Source organism: Phascolarctos cinereus, unplaced genomic scaffold (genome assembly GCF_003287225.1).
Source record: "Phascolarctos cinereus isolate Bilbo 61053 unplaced genomic scaffold, phaCin_HiC Scaffold_7;HRSCAF=346, whole genome shotgun sequence".
Taxonomy (NCBI): Eukaryota; Metazoa; Chordata; class Mammalia; order Diprotodontia; family Phascolarctidae; genus Phascolarctos; species Phascolarctos cinereus.
In genome coordinates this window covers 156,080,912-156,102,573 of record NW_027556180.1, presented here as the reverse complement: position 1 = coordinate 156,102,573, position 21,662 = coordinate 156,080,912, and the positions used below count along the sequence as shown (strand labels likewise).

General features: G+C 37.4%; 1 protein-coding gene across 1 annotated transcript; it reads right to left on the bottom strand.

The window, feature by feature from the left end:
• Window positions 1-2,075: 2,075 nt before the first annotated feature.
• LOC110198204 (protein-lysine methyltransferase METTL21E-like) lies at window positions 2,076-9,738 on the bottom strand. The gene is made up of 4 exons (XM_020972380.2): window positions 9,702-9,738; window positions 5,763-5,929; window positions 4,587-4,704; window positions 2,076-2,886 (listed from the first exon to the last, which is right to left on the bottom strand). The coding sequence occupies exons 1-4, from the start codon at window positions 9,736-9,738 to the stop codon at window positions 2,483-2,485; spliced, it is 726 nt and encodes a 241-aa protein (XP_020828039.1). The 3' UTR covers window positions 2,076-2,482.
• Window positions 9,739-21,662: the final 11,924 nt, after the last annotated feature.

The following is a 21,662-nucleotide window of genomic DNA, read 5'->3' as shown; positions in this document are numbered from 1 at the left end:
TCTTTAACTTCCAGACCCAAGAACTTTACTTAGGAGAATTGACTCCGTGGGAAAAGCCATCTTCTGACCCATGTTACTCTTTATTTTAGATGACAACCTATACCATTTGAAAAGGGCCATAAGTAGCAACATCCTTCACAAAATTGTTACTTCCTTGAGGGGTTCTGTGACATTATTCAAGTCTGATGTTTCAGTTCAGGTTTTAACATCAGGTTGCTTGTGATATTACCACAGTCTGCTCTGTGTTCATAAGGTTCATTTGGAGAAGCAGTCCACAAATTGATAAATGGTCAATGGATATGAACAGGCAGTTTTCAGATGAAGAAATCAAAGCTATTTTAGTCATATGATGAAGTGCTCTAAATCATCTTGATTAGAGAAATACAAATTAAAATAACTCTGAGGTACCACCTCATACCTATCAGATTGACTAATATGTCAAAAAAGGAAAATTACAAATTTTGGAGAGGATGTGGGAAAATTGGGACACTAATGCACTATTAGTAGAGTTGTGAATTAATCCAACCATTCTGGAGAGCAATTTGGAACTATGCCCAAAGGGCAATCAAATTGTGCATACTCTTGGATCCAGCAATACCTCTACTAGGTCTATATCCCAAAGAGATCATAAAAAAGGGAAAAGGACCTACATGTACAAAAATATTTATAGCAGGGGCAGCTAGGTGGTGCAGTGGATAGAGCACCAGCTCTGCAGTTAGGAGGACCTGAGTTCAAATCTGGCCTCAGACACATAACATTCACTAGCTGTGTGATTCTGGGCAAGTCATTTAACCCCATTGCCTAGCCAAAAAAATATATATGTATGTATGTATGTATGTGTATGTATATGTGTATATATATTTATAGCAGCTCTTTTTGTGATGGCAAAATATTGGAAATTGAGGGGATGACCATTAATTGATGAATGGCTGAACAAATTGTGTTATATGAATATGATGGAATACTATTGTACAATATAAAATGAACAGGCAAATTTCAGAAAAACCTGGGAAGACTTGTAAGAACTGATGCAAAGTGAAATGAACAGAACCAGGAAAACATTGTACACAGTAACAGCAACATTGTGTGATGATCAACTATGAATGACTTAGCTCTTCTCACCAAGACAATAATCCAAGACAATTACAAAGGACTCATGCTGGAAAATAATATGCATATCCAGATACCGATAGACTCTGAATGCAGATTGAAGCATACTTTTTTCATTTACTTTATTTTTTTCTTGGCTTTTTTTTCCTTTTGGTCTATTTCTTCTTTCACAACTGTCACTACTATGGAAATACGTTTTACATGAATGCATATACATAACCTGTATCAAATTGCTTACCATTTTAGGAAGAAGGGAGAGGAGGAAGGGAGAAAAATTTGGAACTCAAAATCTTGTAAAAATAAATGCTAAAATTGTCTTTACATATAATTGGGAAAAAATAAAATACTATGAAAGAAGTTGTCAATAAACATTCAAACAAGTGTTTTTGGTTTGTTTGTTTTTTATGTGCCAGGCATTGCGATCAGCAATGGAAATACCAAGAAAGACACCCCGCCTCAAACAGCTCCTGCTCTCAAACAGCTTCCATTATTGTAAGGTGGGATACCACGTGTAAATAATTAGGCACATACAAGATATCTACAGAGTAGATGAAGGCAATTCAAAAGGGGAGGTTATAAGTAACTCAGGGGGGACTGGAAAGACCTCCTGAAGAGAATAAAATTTGAATTGTGTCCCTAAGGAATCCAGGGAAATCTGGAAGGAGATGTGTCCTTCTGGAAGCTAGGAATGATCTGAATAGATATGGTTATTGAATTGAAATCATAAAGTGATATAACATACAGCAGAGAATCTTAAACTTTTTTTCCATATTATTGGACCTTTTTGGCAGTCTAGTAAAACTTATGGACCACTTCTCTGAATAATGTTTTTAAATGCATGAAATAAAATGTATAGGATTACAAAGGAAACTAATTATATTAAAAAGTTATCAAAATATTTTAAAATAATTTCATAGGCCCTATATCAAGACACTTTGGTATACAGAAAAATAAGGAGACAACACAGGACAGAGTTTGGGGGAATATCCATAGTTAGTAGGCATGACATGGATGAAGAAGTAGCAAAGGAGACTGAGAAGGAGCAGCCAAATAGATATGAGGTCAGCCAGAAGAGAGAAAGCAGTATCATAAAAATCTAGAGAAGAAAGAACTGAGGAGAAAGCGATCAGTAGAGGCAAATGCTGCAGAGAAGTCAGGGGTCAGGATTGAGAAAAGACCATTAGATTTGGTGATTAAGAGATCACTGGAAACTTTGCAGAGAGCAATTTCAGTTAAATGATGAGTCAGAAGCCAAATTGCAGTTTTTAGAAACAAATGAAAAGAGATGAAGTAAAGGCACAGAATATAGGCAAATGAAACTCTTCTACCTGGGTATATATTGGCAGTATTTCCAGATCTTTATCTGGGAGTATCATGCTCCCCTACTATTTTTCTTCATAGCTTTATACAACTTGATGTTCAAACTAGGGAAATTAGAAATTTCCTCCAGGTCAAACAACTCCTGAAACCTATCCACAAATTTATTTTCCTTATTTAACCTAAATTTCATGACCCAGAGGATAATGGTAGTGTCTTGACACAGGTGGTCAAAAGTGGTAAGAAGCTCATCCAGGAAGGGGTGGGCATACACAACATCTGTGGCTAGGACATAGTCAAAATGGTTTGAAGACCTGGGGAAATTCTTCTCTAAGGCTATCCCCCAAGATAACTCCTTCACCTGAGGCTGATGCTTGCATTTCATTTTGGTGTTTCGGGAAACATTATACTGAAGGTTTCCAAGTAAATTGGGCAGGTCTGTGGCAATCACTCGAGCACCTATAACATAAAGGAACAATGGTGAAAGTCACCCCATCAGTATGGGGAGGTATTAGTCAAAAAATCATACCCACAAACATCCAGAAAGACCACACTGACCCAATAGCTATTACTACCCAAGGGCCCTAGTAGTCCAACAATTACATTGAAATGAAAGCCCATTCACCAAATGAGTAGTCAGGTAGCCATTTGACACTTCAAAATGTTGGACTTCCACAGTACTAAATAATAGACTAAAAAATAAATACTATTTAGCTAAGTTGTTTCCCTATGCACCTGCTATAGACTGGGGGAAAGGACCCTATCACTGAATGGTATTAAAAAAAAAAGCGGCAGTTCCTCTTCTATGGAAATGGTCATTAGTGAGTAGCCAGCAGTCACAGGGGAGTAGATTCTTTGCCATTTACCTACCTAAGCCAAGCAAGACTACCAAACCTTATCAAAATGAGTTCAAACTAGCATATTTAGGGGATCCGTAATTTGTTTTTCACTACTAATTTTGTCAAAACAATGGACATTTAATTTACTAAATCTATCTCAAAAGTTAACAATTTATGGGTGTAAATCAAACATTAGGCAGCTAGATGGCAGAGTGGATAGAATGTTGGACTTGAGGTCAGGGAGATCTGAGTTCAAATACTTCCACTGACCTGCTGCATGGCCCTCGGCAAATCACTTTATTTTTCTCAGCTGCAGTTTCCTCATCTGTAGAGTGGAGATTATAATAGCAGCTACTTCACAAAATTGTTGTGTGGATTAAAAGAAAAATATATGTAAAGCATTTTGTAAACATTAATGTGCTAGGTAAACACTAGCTATCACAATTGTTTCTCCCTATGCCAAGTAGAGATTCAGCTTTGTGCAAAGAATTTTAGTGCACACTAGATTTGTTGATGTTGATCATGACTTTAAGAACATCATTTACCCAGTTGGAAAGGTACAAATTGCTAAGATCTGGGGCTCTCTCAAGGTTTTTCTAGTGCCAGGTGTGTACTTCTGAAGACCAACGAAATCAAGACAGATACATACTTATGCATAACAGAATAAAGCTAACTTAAGGCAACCAAAATGGATTTTTTAAGAGAAAAATTGAAACAAACTTAGGCATGTCTACAGCACATGTAGCTAGATGGAAAAAAAAAAAAAAAGAGGAATCAACAGAACAGGGTACTGGTAAAGGCATAGTGAAAATGAACAAAAGAAACTATTCCAAGTACAAATACCTAGAAAAAGAAGCGAATTATGAGAAGACAAACTCCATTATCAACATGTCTGTGTGGCTATTGAAACAGGTGTTCCTTCAGAAAGGAGAAGGAATGCACAGCCATGTGGACGGCATGAGAACTTGGCTACCAGTCATATCATGTTAGAATCATTAACAAGCATAGCTTATGCCTGTCCCTAATTCTTTTCCCATCCTTCTACTTGTCAGCCTTTCTAGGGGGTGCTGCCCACTCATTGTTGGTTTATGATTTCTATGACTTAGCACAAAACGGCATATAATCATACCTTCACAAAACATTCTGAAGGAACAATTAATATTTAACTTTTAAGTTGGTAGACCTTCCCAATAAAGCCTATTGAAAGTGTTTGAAAAGCTAAAAATGGGTACACAATATTTTTCACCAGATGGTGATGGCCACTAATGTTATTTTTCATTAGAGCCTCTAACTCCAGTCAATCAAAAGTATCCAACTTACCAAGTAAACTTGCCACTATTGAGACTAGTCCTGTCCCAGCCCCAATTTCAATTACATTTTTGTCAGCCAGATTATACTGCTTTGAATTTGTTTCCAGAAAGTGACAGAGAACAAGAGCCTGTGAGGGAGTGAAAAAAAGAAAATATTTTGCTAGCAAATCATAACTGAAAATTAATTTTTTTCTTTTATGGACCTAGAAAATATACTTTGTGTGGACTCTCTACCCAAGCATATATGCAACAATTGAGAAGAATGTCAACAGAAAAAAAATATTCCAATGAAATCAACCAATCACCTTAAGGAAAACTATGAACAAAAACATGGAATGTTCTAAAAGCCTCAAGTTCAGTCATTTAGGTTCAATCAGGCCTCAAAAGTGGAGGTGGGCAGGGAATAACTTTTACAAACAACAGCTCTTTAGGATGAGAATAAAGAGTTACTACTGGTGAATTTTCATAGTGAGGCAGATTAGTGATTGCCCCCAAAATAATATATTTGAAGGCATGATGCTTTTTTAGAATACTATTAGTGTCAAGGCTGGGAATGAATTTATTTTTAGTTATTTGACATGAACATAGCTAGTTTAGTATGAAAGGAGGAATTTTAATTTTCTACCAAATACCTGGAGTCATGAAAAACTCAATATCTAAACAGTGCTTTCTGTTAGATCTTCAACCCAAAGCCAATAATCTTGAAAAATCAGAAATGGGACTGATAAAAGCAATTTCCCAGTTGTGTAGTATCTATCCTTTAGTTTTGTTTCTGTTGCCAAGACAAAGTAGGGAATCATGGTACCTATTATCTTCTACTGAACGTTCTACTACACAACAAGACAGTCTCTTTTTGAACTGATAGTATCTGAATACATATTGAAGCATACTATATTACACTTTTTTTGTAAGCAGGGGCAGGGGAGAAGAGGGTTGGTCTGTGTTTTCTTTCACCACATGACTAATATAGAAATATGTTTTGCATGATTGCACATGTATAACCTATATCAAATTGTTTACCATCTGAAGGAGGGGAGACAGGAGGGAGAAAGGAAGAAAAATTTTAGAGCTCAAAAAAAACCAAATGTTAAAAATTGTTTTTACATGCAATAAGGAAAAAATAAAATATTATATTCATAAAAAGGAAACTCTTTCCTGGAAAGAGTTTACATATTGAAAATAATACCGATGGCCAGACAACAGCACCATAGCAATCAGTGGCTTCTGTAATTCTTATCTCATGTCCAGCAAAATGAAAACCTTCCCAGGAAGTGGTTGTTATCAGAGATGGAAAAAAACATCTTGCCATGATCTCTGAGACCACCTCTTTGTCTTCATTTTCTCCATTTTCTCCTAGAAGTAAAATGACAAGAGACAAAGAGAGTTTTATCAAACTAATATATTAAATATAGCTTCTTTTTTGTGCCATAATAAAGGAAATAAATCTATACTTTTATAGATTGATTAGGAATCAAATGGGAAATTAGAAAGTACAGAGAGATACTAAATGTAATCTTCCCTAAAGTTACCTCCTTGACTTTTATCTTAAGTACAATAAATATTGACCCCCAAACTTGAACTCGCCTATGTGACAGCATGGATTGTGAAAAGGGGTCATGCAAGTCATAGAGTCATTCTGATGACAAAACTGTCCATCATCAGTGCAGCCTTGTCAATCCATACCAAAAATTAATCACCTGAAACTTTTCTAACCCTCAATCAAAGTATGCTAGCAGTAGAATGAATAATTTCAGTACTCATTGATAATTAAATCTACTCACCTGGAATAAACTGTCATCTTCCCTGAGTAAGCACATGAGAATATGCGTGACCCTGGGCAAGTCACTTAATCCTGTTTGCTTCAGTTTCCTCATCTGTAAAGTGAGCTGGAGAAGGAAATGGCAAACCACTCCACTATCTTTGCCAAGAAAACCCCAAGTGGGGTCACAAAGATTCAGACACAAATGAAATGACTGAACAAAAACAACAAGCAGATATATATACAAATACCTATAATAAAAGGCAGCATTTATTGTGTCATGCGACATATTAGAGGTTCAGAAGGACATAACTGCAAAAATGTCCAGTGGGCAGTTGGACATGTAGGACTGGAGCTCAAAAAAATGATACTGATTCTAAAGAGACAGTCCATTGATTTAGAATTGGAAAAAACCTTAGAGATCTTCTAGCCCATGGGGTCTTAACATTGGATCCATGAAACACTAAGGAATCTATGGATAGATGTGGGGGGGGGGTGTCAGTGAATTAGATGTGGAAAAAAATTGCATCTTAATTTTCTCCAACCTCTAACTGGAATTTAGCACTTCCTTCAATGATTTAAAACCATCATTCTGAGAAGGGGTCTATAGGCTTCCCCAGACTAGCAAAAGAGTCCACGACACCCTAAAAAGGATTAAAAACACTTTCTAATCCAACCCCCTCATTTTACAGACAAGGAAACTGAGGCCCAGAGAGATTCAGTGATTTCACACAAGATCAGACAGGTAGTAAATAGCAGAACCAAGATTTGAACATGTCTTCTATCCTGGAATCTGCTATTTCTTTCCAGGACACCATTGCTGTTGTCGTTGTTCAGTCATTTCAGTCATGTCCAAACCTTTGTGATTCCATCTGGGGCATTCTCAGCAGATATACTGGAGTGATTTGCCATTTCCTTCTCCAGCTCATTTTACAGATGAGGAAACTGAGGTACTTGCTCTGGGTCACACGTTAGTAAGGATCTGTGGCCAGATTTGAACCATGAAGTCTTCCTGACTCCAAGGCTGGCACTCTATCCGCCGTACCACCTAGATGCCCGAGGACACCAGGCTGGCTTTAAAATAGAAGTGATCAGCTTTTGTGACTAGCAAATTGATGGAATACTTGTTTTCCACAAACCTCTCCAACTAAAGAAGATATGAAGTGCAAGCAACAGAGAATGCATGCAGAAAGAGCTTCTGTGCCTAAGGGGAAGAGGACTGGAATCCTAGCCAGACCAGTCTTCTCTCCCAAGAATTTACTTTGGGCAGGGATGCTAGCCAGGTCTCCACAGCCCCTGTTCAAGGAGGCTGAGGATGCCCAGCCCCTGGGGGTTGTGTACCCCCAGTAGAAGAGGAGGAGACAAATAATGAGGAAAGGAGCCAGAGATAAGTGAGTGGGACTGCAAGATATAGATTGGAAAAAAAAATCCAAGTGAGTAAAAACCTCTCTCACAAGCAGATATAGCAACAGAGATGTTCATAAAGACAGAAGAAAGAATGAGTAAAACCTCAAACACGGGTCAGAATATAACAAACAAGTATTAAAGCATTAATGCTGTAAAGAAAACTTTAACCAAAAGAAGAATTCTACGGACTCCTCTGACATCCAGAAGGAACAACAAGAAACTCTGTAATGGCACAAAAGAGAAAAGAAACTTGAAAAGAAGGCTAGAATGTAATTAGATCACATATCAGAGCTCTTAGTGAAGAATTTCAAAACACAGTAGAGTACAGAATTTAGAACACAAGGACAGAATCATAAAGAATTTTTTAGTTAGGAAGGATTTTGGTAGCTATCAACTAAAGACTATACAAAAGGAACTCTCACTACAAAATATCCAACACATGATCATCCATCCTCTAAACTTGAAGGTTTCCAGTGGGTGAGGGGAATCTCACCAATTCCTAAAGCAGCCCATTCCACTTTTGGACAGTTCTAATAGGAAGTTTGCTTGTTTGTTTGTTTTCCTCAATGTCATCTAAATTTGCCTGTTTGATGCTTGCAATCATTGCTCCTAGTTTTGCCTTCTAGGGGCAAACAGAATCATTCTAATCCCTCTTCTATATGATATGCCTTCAGATACTTGAAGCCACTAGGGTTAGAACAGTGCCTAATACTACATGCCCACATAAGCTTATGTTGGCTATGCAACCTGAATATTGAAGGTCAAATCATTTTTAAAAATCAGAAGAAAACAATATCAGGCATTCATAGCAATGCCTAAAAGAAAATTCTTAACCAAACAAGGAATAGAAGTAATTACAGAAGATTTTTAGAAATGTGTTTTCCTGAAATTGAAAAACTTGTGCAGCTAGGGTATGAAAAGAAACCATCAATAACATCAACTTGCATCAGATATCTTTAATGAGGGGTCTGAAATCTAAGATATGCTCAAGCGCTAAAGGGAGATGAACAAACATATCTCAAAAGGAAAAATACAAATTATTACTAATCATATAAAAGATTGCTCCGAATAATAGAAAATGAGAGAAATGCACATCAAAATAACTCTGAGGTTTCACTTCACATCCAGCAAATTGGCAAAGATTATAAAAGATAGAAATAGTCAATGCTGAAAGGACTAAATAAAGACAGACAAATTTGATATACTATTGGTGGGGTTATGAATTGGCTCACCCATTATATAAATCAATTTTAAAAAAAGAAAAAAGAAATCAATTTGGAATTATGCTAAGAAAATAACTAAAATATCTATACCCTTTAGCCCAGAGATGCCAGTGCTAGGTGCAAGGTCACACACACCAAAACATTTATAGTGGCAATTTTGGTGGTAGCAAAGAACTAGAAACAAAACAGATACATTCTGATTGATTTATGGTAAAATAAATTGTGGTATATGAAGATAATGGAATATTACTGTATTCTACATAAACATAAACATGAAGAATACAGAAAAGCATACAAAAAATTAATGCAACGTGAAGTAAGAAGAACCAACAAACAGTATCCAATGACTAAAGCAATGTAAATGGAAAGATCACAAAAAGTCAAAATTAAATCCTATGTAATTATAACAACCAAGTTTGCTCCTCTCCCTGAAAAAAAAAAAGTATGCCATCAAAAAAGAGATAAGAAAATTCACCATACTCCCTTCTTTACAGAAGTGAGATGTTCTGGATGTATAATATTGCTTATCTACAAGGCTTGACTGATATATTGGTTTGTTTTACTTTTTTTTTTTTTGCTTCTTTGGGCCATTTGGCTCTTTGCAGAGGGGCAGTGGAGAGCTATATTTGGAAACACAGGTTGTGTTAAAACAAAAGATATCAGTTGAAAAGGCCATGTCCATACCATGATGCTTATACTTTGGCTTCTACCTCTGACCTGGAACACAACCTCCCACCTTGAGAACCTCCAGCTTCTGACTGGTACATGTTCATCTTATGCTGCCCAGACCCAGACCCACCACATCACTTTCAGTCATCAGTGTCACCTTCTCTTTCAGCCCAAACCACCCCCACTTTCCAACCTTAGCTCTGAGAGCAACAATCCAATCAATACTACTATTCTAGAGTGAGTATGTCAATCAACGACCCTATTTTTCCAAACACCGTTCACTTTGATTTCTCCGACAAAGACACTCCTCCTTGATCACTGCTCCCATATGTGTTCTGACTTCCCCAATTAGAATGAGTTCCTTCAGGTTAGAGACAGTCTCATTTCCTTGTACTTTAATCCCCATTATGTAGTACAATGTCCGGTGCATGGCAAACAAAATGCTCATTTCATTCATTCACTGAACATGTCTGTATTAAGAGAAGCAACATAGCATGGTTGATAAATTGATGACCTTGAAGCCTGACTCTGATACATATTGACTGTGTGATCCTAGTCAAGTCACTTAACTTTTCAATGTAATTCTCTAAGACTACAAGTTGCAGGTACAGAAAGGACCTGACATGAATTACCGTTACTGTTTATGTCTCCGTTATCCTTTGGGTAACTTAACTTCCATTCTCCATAGACTGTGACATTCCAAGACTTGCAGCCATATAATATTCCCAGGAGACTACTGATATTAAAAAGTGGGCCTTTTGCTTCAGAGAGAAGTAGAAGGTAGGGGAAATTGGTAGCTATTGTTGGTATGACCTTTCCCAAAGCCAGAGCCCTAGCAGGTACTTCCTGCCAAGTTGGTTAATTGCCCAACCTCTTGCAAACCTAATACAGTACTGTTGCAAAAGCCAAGAGAGCCAACAGTTTCCCATGGAAACCCCACCGTCATCACAGACCACAGAAGCATCTACCCAAAGAAGATGATTACATAACAAAATGATCTACTTGAGCAACTCCTGCATTAAATTTCACTACATTTTACCCCGTACAACTGGCTGTTTCCACATTCAGGAAGCAGCTCTGGCAGGCATCAGATAACATCTCTGATATGCCTTATTTGACCTTTTGCTTTCATTTCACCATATTCACTTGTCTTCGCTGAGATTTTTCTGGCATCTTCTGCTCTTCCAGTTCTTTAGGGAAAAAAGAGAGAACTTTAATTGCTTCCTTGACTTTATCTGAACTTGTCCTCATGGGGCCCTGTGCACACTCCTTCTAGATAGCAGCAGTGTTTTGACATTGTCACCTAAGGTTTCAGGGACTAATAGAAGTTAGAGCACACTAAATCCCAAGTGCAGCACTAGGTTCTGAGTCTTTGATACAAAAAGGTTGTCAATGAGCAATTGCCAAGAGAACCTCACATTTCTGCCGATGTACTTTCCTATAAGGGTTGGTTGGACAAAGCAATGCAGCTATCCTGAAAGCTGCAGAGACGATGGTAAAACCTTTCGCTGTTTTCACCTAAAAACCCTTTTTAATAAATATAACTAATAATTTCTTTCCAAGCATGTCTATATTGTGCCCCTTTGACTCTATAGGAAAAATGGGGAAATACGTGAGGACATTTCCATGAGGATACAATATATTAGTAAGCTACATAATACTCACAAAACTTAGGATCAATGTATTCGTATTTCCCAAAACAAGATACAGGATATGCACCCATCACTGGGCCAATTCTGCTTATCATATAGAGTGATTCAGAATAACTTTTATAACCAGGAAGGACAAGTTATGTTTTATATGGAAAACATTATAATACTTAGAATTCATAAGCTATAGGCAGGTTGAATAAAACTTGACAATGGTTCATATTCATGTTCCTTTTTGCATTTAAATGCTATCATGAATACTATAGACATCCCATGAGAAGCCATACTTGTAAAAATAATTAGCCTATTAACAGCATGAGACCAAAGTGGATTGGTCTTTAGTTCTTTACTACAATGTGTCTCGGAATTACTTATGGGATTAGAAAATGACAAAGCTCTTTTCTCTTTTCTGAATGAAAGTTTTAAGCCCTTATTTTCCTTTATTCTGTCCCACTGAGATTTTTAAGGTTCCTTTGCTTTTATTACCTTTAAGGGCAGCATTTTGGTTCATATCCTTTCGTTCCAACTGAAGACAAAAACAGACAGTTCTAGAGACTGGGAATTTATAAAAAATTCAGGATTAAAAAAATAATCTACAAATAAGAAGTTGAACTTTATCCTCCCAAAGCAGCATGAAAAGCATATACCCTGAAATTTGAATGATCAATCAGCTGTTTGGCATTCTGGCAAGACAAATGACTCTTTCATGAATTCGTTTTTCTTCTGCTTTCAATTCAGATATATTTTATTTTGACAATTAATGGTATTAAAAGAATGGGATTCTACTCTAATTTTTTTTGGGGGGGAGGGAATTACTTTTCTACCTCAGATCTCCTTTTGTTACTTGGCGGTTAAGGCCTCTGGAAATAAGAAAGCTGGGATTGCAAATCCAGCTTCCTCACTGAATCTGCTACCTCTGCTGTGTCATATTGCCTTCACTGTCCTCCAGAATAGAATCATTCTGATTTCTGGCATCTAAGCAAAAGATGCTGCTGCAAATATGAAATATCATGTTATCATCTCAAAAAATAAATCCATCACTAACACCGGCGTTGTGGAAAGAGCAGATAAGGAACTAAAATATAACCAAGATCACTACCTTGCAACACGTACATCATGGATTTCTTTGGTTAACACAGTACATTAATTATTTGTGATAGCACATTTTATTAATGTAATGAAGTCTTAGAAACCTGAGACTTTATGCCAGCTCTCTGCTATTAAATCTTTTGCAAGAGGTGAGGAAAGACTACCAGGTGCTCCTGTTTTCCTGAGAATTAGAGGGGGTTTGTACATGAAGTGAAAATTAGCAGGTTTTACCACATTATGAAGATGATTTTCTTGAGTGGAAAATTAAAGAGTGTTCTACAGTGAACTCACTTCCTTTGTTTGGTTTCAGCAAGTCTTCATGTATGGGGGCCCTGTCTACTGCTTCTTATTTCTGTTGTAGGCCAACAAAAACATGGACTTACAGAAGGCTCAGTTCACAGAAATGCCTCAGTACTTTACCTCAATTCTCTGTCTGATATACATTTAAACAAGTCTTGAAAGGCCATCACAAGTGAATTCAAGCTTCCATTTGGAGACTCTCAGGGAAATCTGGGTCTGTGCAAAATTCAAAGTGAAATCCCTCTAGGTGATGAAAGAAGCTGTCATTCAGTGGGGACATCTATTTGAGGATGAATGTCATGTGCCTCTTGCAAACGCCTGGAGATAAAAAGTCAGCGTTTAAGATCACAGGCCAACCTGAAAGATAATACCCTGAATTCCTCAGCAATGTCAAAGTCTCGGGACATTCTTTCCCAAACAATTCCTGAAGTTATTCCACAAATATAGTCTGTCTTTAGTTTTGTTAAGCTTCATGAACTACTTAGTAGCTGCTGTTTTAATTTAATGAAGACCAAAGCACTATACTTGACATGTAGTATTTAATAAATACTTCTTGACTGACTGACTGACCAAATAACGCTATCTTTTACAAGCTTATAGAAGGTAATGTTACACCTAATATAGCAAGGCCATAAATGCCAAAGAAAACAGAAAAATGTTGTTGTTCAGTTGATTCTAACTCTTTGCAACCTCATTTGGAGTTTTCTTGCAAAAGATGCTAGAATGATTAGACATTTCCTTCTCCCGATCATTTTACAGATGAGGAAACTGAGGCAAACAGGATTAAGTGACTTGCCTAGAGTCACAGCTACTAAGTGTCTGAGGCCAGATTTGAACTCATGAAGATGAGTCTTCCTGACTCCAGGCCTGGTACTCTATCTACCATGCCACCGAGCTGTCCAAATAGAAAGATTGAGATTAGGTAAAACTTGGGTATCAACTAAATTAGACAGTTCATGTTTTCAAAAAACACATTTTTTTAAAAAGAACTTTTAATTCACATTGCTACAATTTACAACATTTTGTCTTAGAATCTCACCTTGGAACAAGCTATTAAAGTAAATATCTCCCTCCAAGGAAGAGGATATATTTTAAATATTCCTTTTAAATGAATAGATCTACTTGGTAAGTATATGCACTGTAGTGACTTGGCTCACAGAATTTATCTTAACATCCCTTAAATGTGAAGTATTCCTTCCATATCTGTAAAGTTTTATTTTGTTTCCATCTTTGCATCACCAGCACTTAGAACAGTAACTGACACATTGGGGAGGATGGGCAGAGAGTCTGGGGGAAGGCAGAGTAAGAAGGAAGATGGAGCAAGGGAGACCAGTGAGTTTCTTAGTGCAGGGAAAGCCTAGTGAGGAGACTCCCTCTACCAAGGCAGATCAGAGAGGGCTCTATAAATTATAGCCTTGAAAAGTTAAGTATTGAGAGGTTAAGTGATTTGCCCAGGGACACACAGTCATTATTGTAAAAGGCAGGCTTTGAAGCAAGGTCTTCATTACTCCAAGACCATCTCTCCATCCACTTGGCCAGGTTGCCTCTTACCTGAGAGCTAGTAGGGGCTTAATAAATGCTTGTTGAAATGAAATTAATTCAATTAAATTGAAATTTGCTCAAATCAACTTTCTCTTCCTTCTAAAATGGAAAGATTTTTACATAAATTTCATCTTCTACAAATTCCAGATGGACCCATAAACTATTCCAATTTCAGAAATGTTTATAAATCAATACAAACTCAAGATTTTTGAAACCTCACAAAATGGTCTTGTTAGAGTTTATTCCTTTTCATGTGATGCCCCTGAGAAGAAACTTATTCTGTATCATGTCTGTAAGTTAGCTATAGTTATTCAAAGGCATGGAAACACTGAAACTCACCAGATTACCCATAAAGAGCATATATTAGACTATTAAGATATTGGTCTATCAAGATAAAGAATATAGGTGGCTTCATCATACTACCATCTTAGATATACTGTATAGAGGTCATTGAATGTTGGCAAGATGTAGTGGATGTGAGGGACTTGAAGTGGTCATGAATGAGAATTAATGCAGCAAGAAACACAGACAATAGTATATCAATATGGTGCCAGAAAGAGAGAGCTCAGAAAATACACAGCACAAATTAGTTTTGCTTGACTATGCATATTTGCTATACAGATTTTGGTTTGTGGTACACAGGAGATAAAATAGATTTTAGTTAATTGAAAAAAAAAATTTTTTTTTAAAAAGTTCATAGCATCCAGCACAGAGCACATCTTTGATAGGTGGTGTAGAAACAGTAGTATTTTGGAAGGTCACATGGCTCATAGTGAGAAGGCTTTAAGTGAGAATGAAACACGAGTCCTGGTGGCACATGGTGCTAATAAGTTTCCTGATCCCTGTCCAAGAATAAGATATTGAGTGTAACAGAACTAGGGCAGGAAAAGTCAGCATGCTTTAGTTAGTACTTAAAAGTACTTCATGTTCCACTAAGTAGAAGCCTTTCCAAACTAACTTCACCTGGCTGAAGTCACTCTAACTAAAATCATGATGGATGCCCATCAGCTAAAGAATGGCTAAATGGAATACTCTTGCTCTATAAGAAATTATGAAGTGGAGAGTTTCAGAGAAACCTGGGAAGGTTTGTATGAACTGATGCCTAGTGAAGTGAGAAGAACCAGGAGAACAATTTATACATTAACAACAACATGGTAAAGACAAATAACTTTGAAAGACTTAACTGTAATCAATACAATAACTAACCATGATTCCAAAATAGGACTCATAATCAAACATGCTACCCACCCAGATAGAAAGATGATAGTCTAAGGATGGAGAGAGAGAGAGAGAGAAAGAGAGAGAGAGACAGAGAGAGAGAGAGAGAGAGAGAGAGAGAGAGAGAGAGAGACAGACAGAGAGAGAGACAGAGAGAGAGAGAGAGAGAGAGAGAGACGGAGAGACAGAGAGAGACAGAGAGAGAGACAGAGAGACAGAGAGAGACAGAGAGAGAGAGAGAGAGAGAGAGAGAGAGAGAGAGACAGAGAGAGAGACAGAGAGAGAGAGAGAGAGAGAGAGACGGAGAGACAGAGAGAGACAGAGAGAGAGAGAGAGAGAGAGACGGAGAGACAGAGAGAGACAGAGAGAGAGACAGAGAGAGAGATTTGGAGGTGAACAATATAGGAATTTGTTGACTGTGCATGTTCATTATAAGGCTTTTTTCCTTTCTTTTTCAATAGTTGAGGGAGGTTGGAAGGGTGAGAATAGATTTTTGTTCATTGAAAAAAAATCAATTTTTAAAAACTCAATTCTCTTGATATGATACTTATATGCCTGTTTTATAATTATACCTGCTACATATATATGAGCAATTTTTTAAAAAAATCTTTATTCATACTGGATTCCCTTGTCCCAAACTTTTATACTTCCTTTGTAAGTTTCCAAAGTGCTCTGCACAGTTCTCATTAACTACCACTAATGATTAAGAAAATAATGTTCACAATTTAATGTATTCATGATATCCACAGAAATTTGGGGTAATTCAAACTAGTTCGATGGCAGATTTCCTAAAGTTGTTGGAAATTTTCAACCCCAAATCACATTCAAATAACCCAGACAGGTCAACATTAAACATTTAACCAGCCGTCCTGGCCAGAGGAAGACCTTCTGACCAAGGCAGATCCACCAGATGTGAAAGCCAGGCCAAAGAAGGGGGGGGGAAAAAAGGCAGTTTCAGTTCCTAGAAGCACTCCATACAACGTATGGGGAGAACAGTTCATTCAAACTAATCATTCCCATTATTGCTCTGTACGCTCGTGTCAATCACAGCAATGTTTCATCAATATTTGTGTGGTTGTCCTTTTAATCTCAAGATGTGGACGATTGTGTGGGCATAGCAATATTATGTGTTTCCATGCAGTCACAGTTGAGATCCTCACCAAACATGGGATCAATTCCAAAGACATAGCACTGGGAACAGAATTCAAAATTAAAATTCTCACTGCTTCTGAAAGGCAAATCCTAAGATCACAGGAGCCCAGATCTAGGGTCTACCTCCCTCATTTTACAAATGAGGAAACTGAAGTCCAGGGAGGTTATGCAACTTGCTCAATGTCACACACGTAATAAGCATCTGAAGTAGAATTTGAACTGTAGTCTCTGAATCCAGAATCAATTCTGTTTTCCATTATATGGACATGTTACATTCTTGTCATAAATCAGTCTAAAAGAGAGGCCAACATTCATGAGTATAAATAGACTGGGGGTGAGGTAGAGGTGAAGGGGTCTAGACATATGACTTCACTGGTATAAGAAATTCCTAAACAGAAAATCCTGTCAATCAATGCATTTCTACAACTGCTCTTCAGTTTAGAAGTTTGTATCCTGCAGCACTGAGAACATCAAGCCTGGAGTCAAGAAGATCTGAGTTCAAATTCAGCCTCAGATATTCACTAGCTGTGTGACCCTGAGCAAGTCACTTAACTTCTATTTGTCTCAGTTTCCTCATGTGTAAAATAGAGATAACAATAGTGTCTATTTTCCAGAGTTATTGTGAGCATCAAATAAGACAATAATTGTAAAAGTGCTTACCACAGTGCCAGGCACATAGTAAATGCTATTCAGATGGTGGTGGTTGTTATTATTTGGCCATGGTCAAAGAGCCTCTCATCTATTAAATATATATTTATTATATTACATGCATATAATATATAATGCACATATATTACATATTATATAATATATAAATACATTTGTGAAGCTACTCTCTGTATTTCTAAAGCTATTTCTTCACATTCACACTGGTGAATTCAGTCCCCAGTGGGATAATCATTAACAATGTTATCAAAAGTAGGTCTATACTCCTAAAACTCTAGCTCATGAGCCCTACAACGGTGGGCCTGTTTTTAATAGTCAACCAGCAGATACAATTAGAACAAAGAAAAGGCAATTACTAAGATGGCATGGCAAAATAACTATAAAATGCCCTGCCCTAAAAAAAAAGCCTAGAGCATGCTGTCCCACAAAAACACACAGTCCATCATGAGCACAGGCAATCTTCACATGGCCAATTCTAAGCTTCCCTCCCAATTCAACCAGGAAAACTTTTTCTCATTTTATACAGGAATAATAGGGTATTGACCCACTTTCACACTTAGTTTCATATTTTAACACTCTATCACCTCTGGTATTTGTCCCTTACTTCCTGAGATTCAACTGAGCTAGGGAGGAGGAGAGACCCTATAATATGGGTCTTTTTACCAAATGAATAATTCTTAGATGTTTGAATATATGTAAATTTACTTTCATGCTAACCTTTTAAAATATATGTGCATTTTACATAAATGGTTTTCTATACATGATAATTTAATCTCAATCTTTTATTAAAACTTAACTTACTTTCGTATATTTATGTAAATTACTTAAGCATGAACCTATTGTTTAGGTCTCCAGTCCAGAAAGACTTTCGATTATTTAAAATAACAAGAAATTCAAAAGTCATATACATTTAACATATTTATATTTACTATTTTTGTTTACAGTTTGTGCTTCAAGTATACCTTCCATCAGTATATGATATCAGTATCATTGGTGCTATGGAAATGGACATTGGGTAAGCATTAAATCTAAAAATAATTGTAGTAATGCTAGACATATGATATATATGCTAAAAGACCCTTTGCATTCAACTGACACTGCTCTCTCCAAAGTTACCATTATCTCTTGATTGCCAAATCTTACAGTCTCTTCCTGGTCTCATCCTTCTTGACCTCTCTGCTGCTTTTGATAATGTTTGATCACCTTCTACTGGATACTCTCTCTTAACTGAATTTTCATAATATGACTCTTTCTTGGTTCTTGTCCTAACTATTTGGCTGTTTCTTCTCAGGATCCTTAGTTGTATTACCATCATATCATCCTATATCATATTCCCTAACTATAGATATTCCTGAAGGCTCTGCCCTGGGTCCTCTTATCTCTCCATACTCTCTCGGAGACCTCATCTATAACATCCCATGGGTTTACTTATCTCTGTGTCGATGACTCCCAGATTGCAATATCCAGCCCCAGTTTCTCCCCACCCTCCAAGCTCCAGTCTTCTATCACCAGCTACTTGCTGGATGTTTGAAACTGGATGTCCTGAAGCACTCACCATCTTGCTTTCCAAGCCCACCCCTCTACAAAACTTTGCTAATTTCTGTTAAAGACACCATGGTTCTTCTAGTCTTCCAGGTTTGGAACTCTGTAATACAACCAAGCTATCCTGCTCTATGCTTCCTTACACACAACACTCCAACTCTTGTCTCCATGACTTTGCCCTGGCCCTCTCCTATGCCTTCAAAGCACTGCTGCCTCATCCTGGCATTATTGATTCCCCCCTCTTCCTTCAAGATGCATCTCAAGCTCTGTCTCCTATATGCTTCCCTGATCCCCCCAGCTGATAGTGCCCTGCCTCTCTAACTATCTAATATCTATTTGTATTTATTTTCTTTATATTTAATCTGAATATTTACATGTATGTATGCTTGTATATATATATGTTATATACATATACTTACATATGTGTACATATATAAATATATGTATATAGTACACACATATGGGGGGGGTGTACTTATTGCCTCCCCACATAGAATGTAAAATCCCTGATAATAGCTCTTGTCTCATTCTTTGCATTTGGGTCCCCAGTACCTAGCACGATACATTCCCAGTGCTTAGCACAGGCAGCAGGCACTTAATAAATGCTTATTGAGCATGATTTGGAGGTAGCTTGGTGGCTCAACGGATAGACCACCGGGCCTGGAGTCAGGAAGACCTAACTTCAAACCTGGCCTCAGACACTTACCAGCTGTGTGACACTGGGCAAATCACTTAGCCACTGCGGCTTCAGTTTCCTCCGCTGTGAAAGAGGGATAATAACAATGCCTACCTCTCAGGGTTGTTTTGAGGATAAAATGAGATAATGTTTGTAAAGTGTTTGGCACATAGTAAGCTCTATATAAATGCTTATTCCCTTCTGCCACCCATCTCCTCTCCCACCCCAGCCAGGGCTGACTGACAGAGGCTGGTCCTTAATAAATGCTTCTTCTTTGTCATCAATGACATTAGTAAATATTCCAAAGATAAAAGTTATGTACTTCCAATTACCATCATTTTAGCATTGATCAAGAAATAAAATGAAATATATTTATAAAAGGTTTCTTTTTCTTGCCTTCTCAATGGATGGGGGACAAGAAAATAAAAGGGAGGGAATTTGGAACTGAAAACAAAATAAAATTGAATTTTTAAGAAGAAATAGAATGAAAGAGAAGCATTATTTACCTCGTTGAGCTTCTGATTCCTTTATTTCATTAGTTAATAAATTATTGTATTGTGATTTCACTTCCATTCTGTAGACTGAAGAAGATAACCATATAATGAGTTTATTAAGACAGCAAGTCATTGAAAATTAACACTGAACATTTAAGTTTATTCAATATCCTCTTATTTCTAGTATAATGCACAAAAAGAGACTAAATTAAAACTGCAAATTATTATCTAGAAAAGTTTTTATTTTTAAATCAAAACAGATTTTGTCCCATAGAAATATGGTTTTTAAAAAAGAGGAGTCAACAAGCCTAGACATTTTAGATGTTCTTGGTGGGAAGGTTAACAAACATATCGTTCACAACAGACCTCCATAGGGAGTTATCATCTTTGTGTTGACTAGTGAAATAAAAACCCTATAAACTTAGCAGCACCAAAAAAGCCAGTAGCGAGAGGGTTGCTGTTTGTAGATTAGTGAAACCACAGGACCTGCTTCAACATAGGTTTCCTTTATGACAGTCAAACAAAACTGTCCTTTACCTCTGCTTATCCATTGCCTGCCGATTGTTATGTAGCAAACAGCTCAATATCCAAATGTTCTATTTAGTAGCATCTAATTTAATCCAAGTTCTCTCTCTCTCCCTCCCCCTCTCCCCCTCCCTCTCTCTGCCTCTCTTTCTTTCTGCCTCTCTCTCCCTCCCTCTCCCTCATTCCTCCCTCTCTTCCCTCTTTCCCTCTCCTTCTCCCCCTCTTCCTTCCCCCCCTCACATTTACACACACACACACACACACACACACACACACCACACACACACACACACACACACTGGTTAAAGACTTCAGAGCCAAAAATATTTTTTGTTTCTCAACCTAGCATACAACATGAACAAATGCAATATTGTAACATTCACCGGAACTTCAGAACTTATTGATTTACTACTTTCCATCTCAAACTTGGGTCTGCAACAAGTTTGGATTATACTACCTTGCCTTGATATAGCACCATTTTTCTCCTGAAGACTTCAAATTACTCCATCCATACAGCCATCTTCCTGTTCAAAGCATCCCTGTAAGTTAGGTTGGAGACAGGAATTATCTTCCCTATATTTCATAGATAAGGACACAAGAGTGGTTAAATTACAGACATATCTAGTGTTACACAGTTAATCAGTGGCAGAACTCCTAGTTCCCTGTTCGGGTTCTTTCCAGTAAACAAAGTAGTCTCCATTTACTGTAAATTTGCATTAAGCCTACTGCTTATTGATCTGGTGGTAAGTCTAAACATACCCAAATGTTTCAGTCATGTTTTCCTGAAGACATAGAGGATCATCCACAGCTTCTGCTTCTTTTTTTTTTCTTTCCTTATGAGACCACTGATTACCCCTGACAGAGCTGCACTAAAATGAGCTAGTACTGTAAAAAGTTGGCAAGGAGACCTCAGAGAAGGGATTAAGGATCATGACAGCTGCAGCTGGGTGCCTCTGGCTGTATAGCACTGAAGGCCTGGAACATCTATGAGCAAAGGAGCTAGGGAGCAACCACAGGACATTACATAAGGAAGGAGTAGTGCAGAATGATAACACATCTTAATTTAATTCTCCAAACATCATGCTGCTACATGCAAAGCACTATGATAGAGCTTGGGGACACAAAGCCCCAGGCTTCAAGGATCTTTTAGTCTAGGGGTCTGTGGCAGTGGGAGG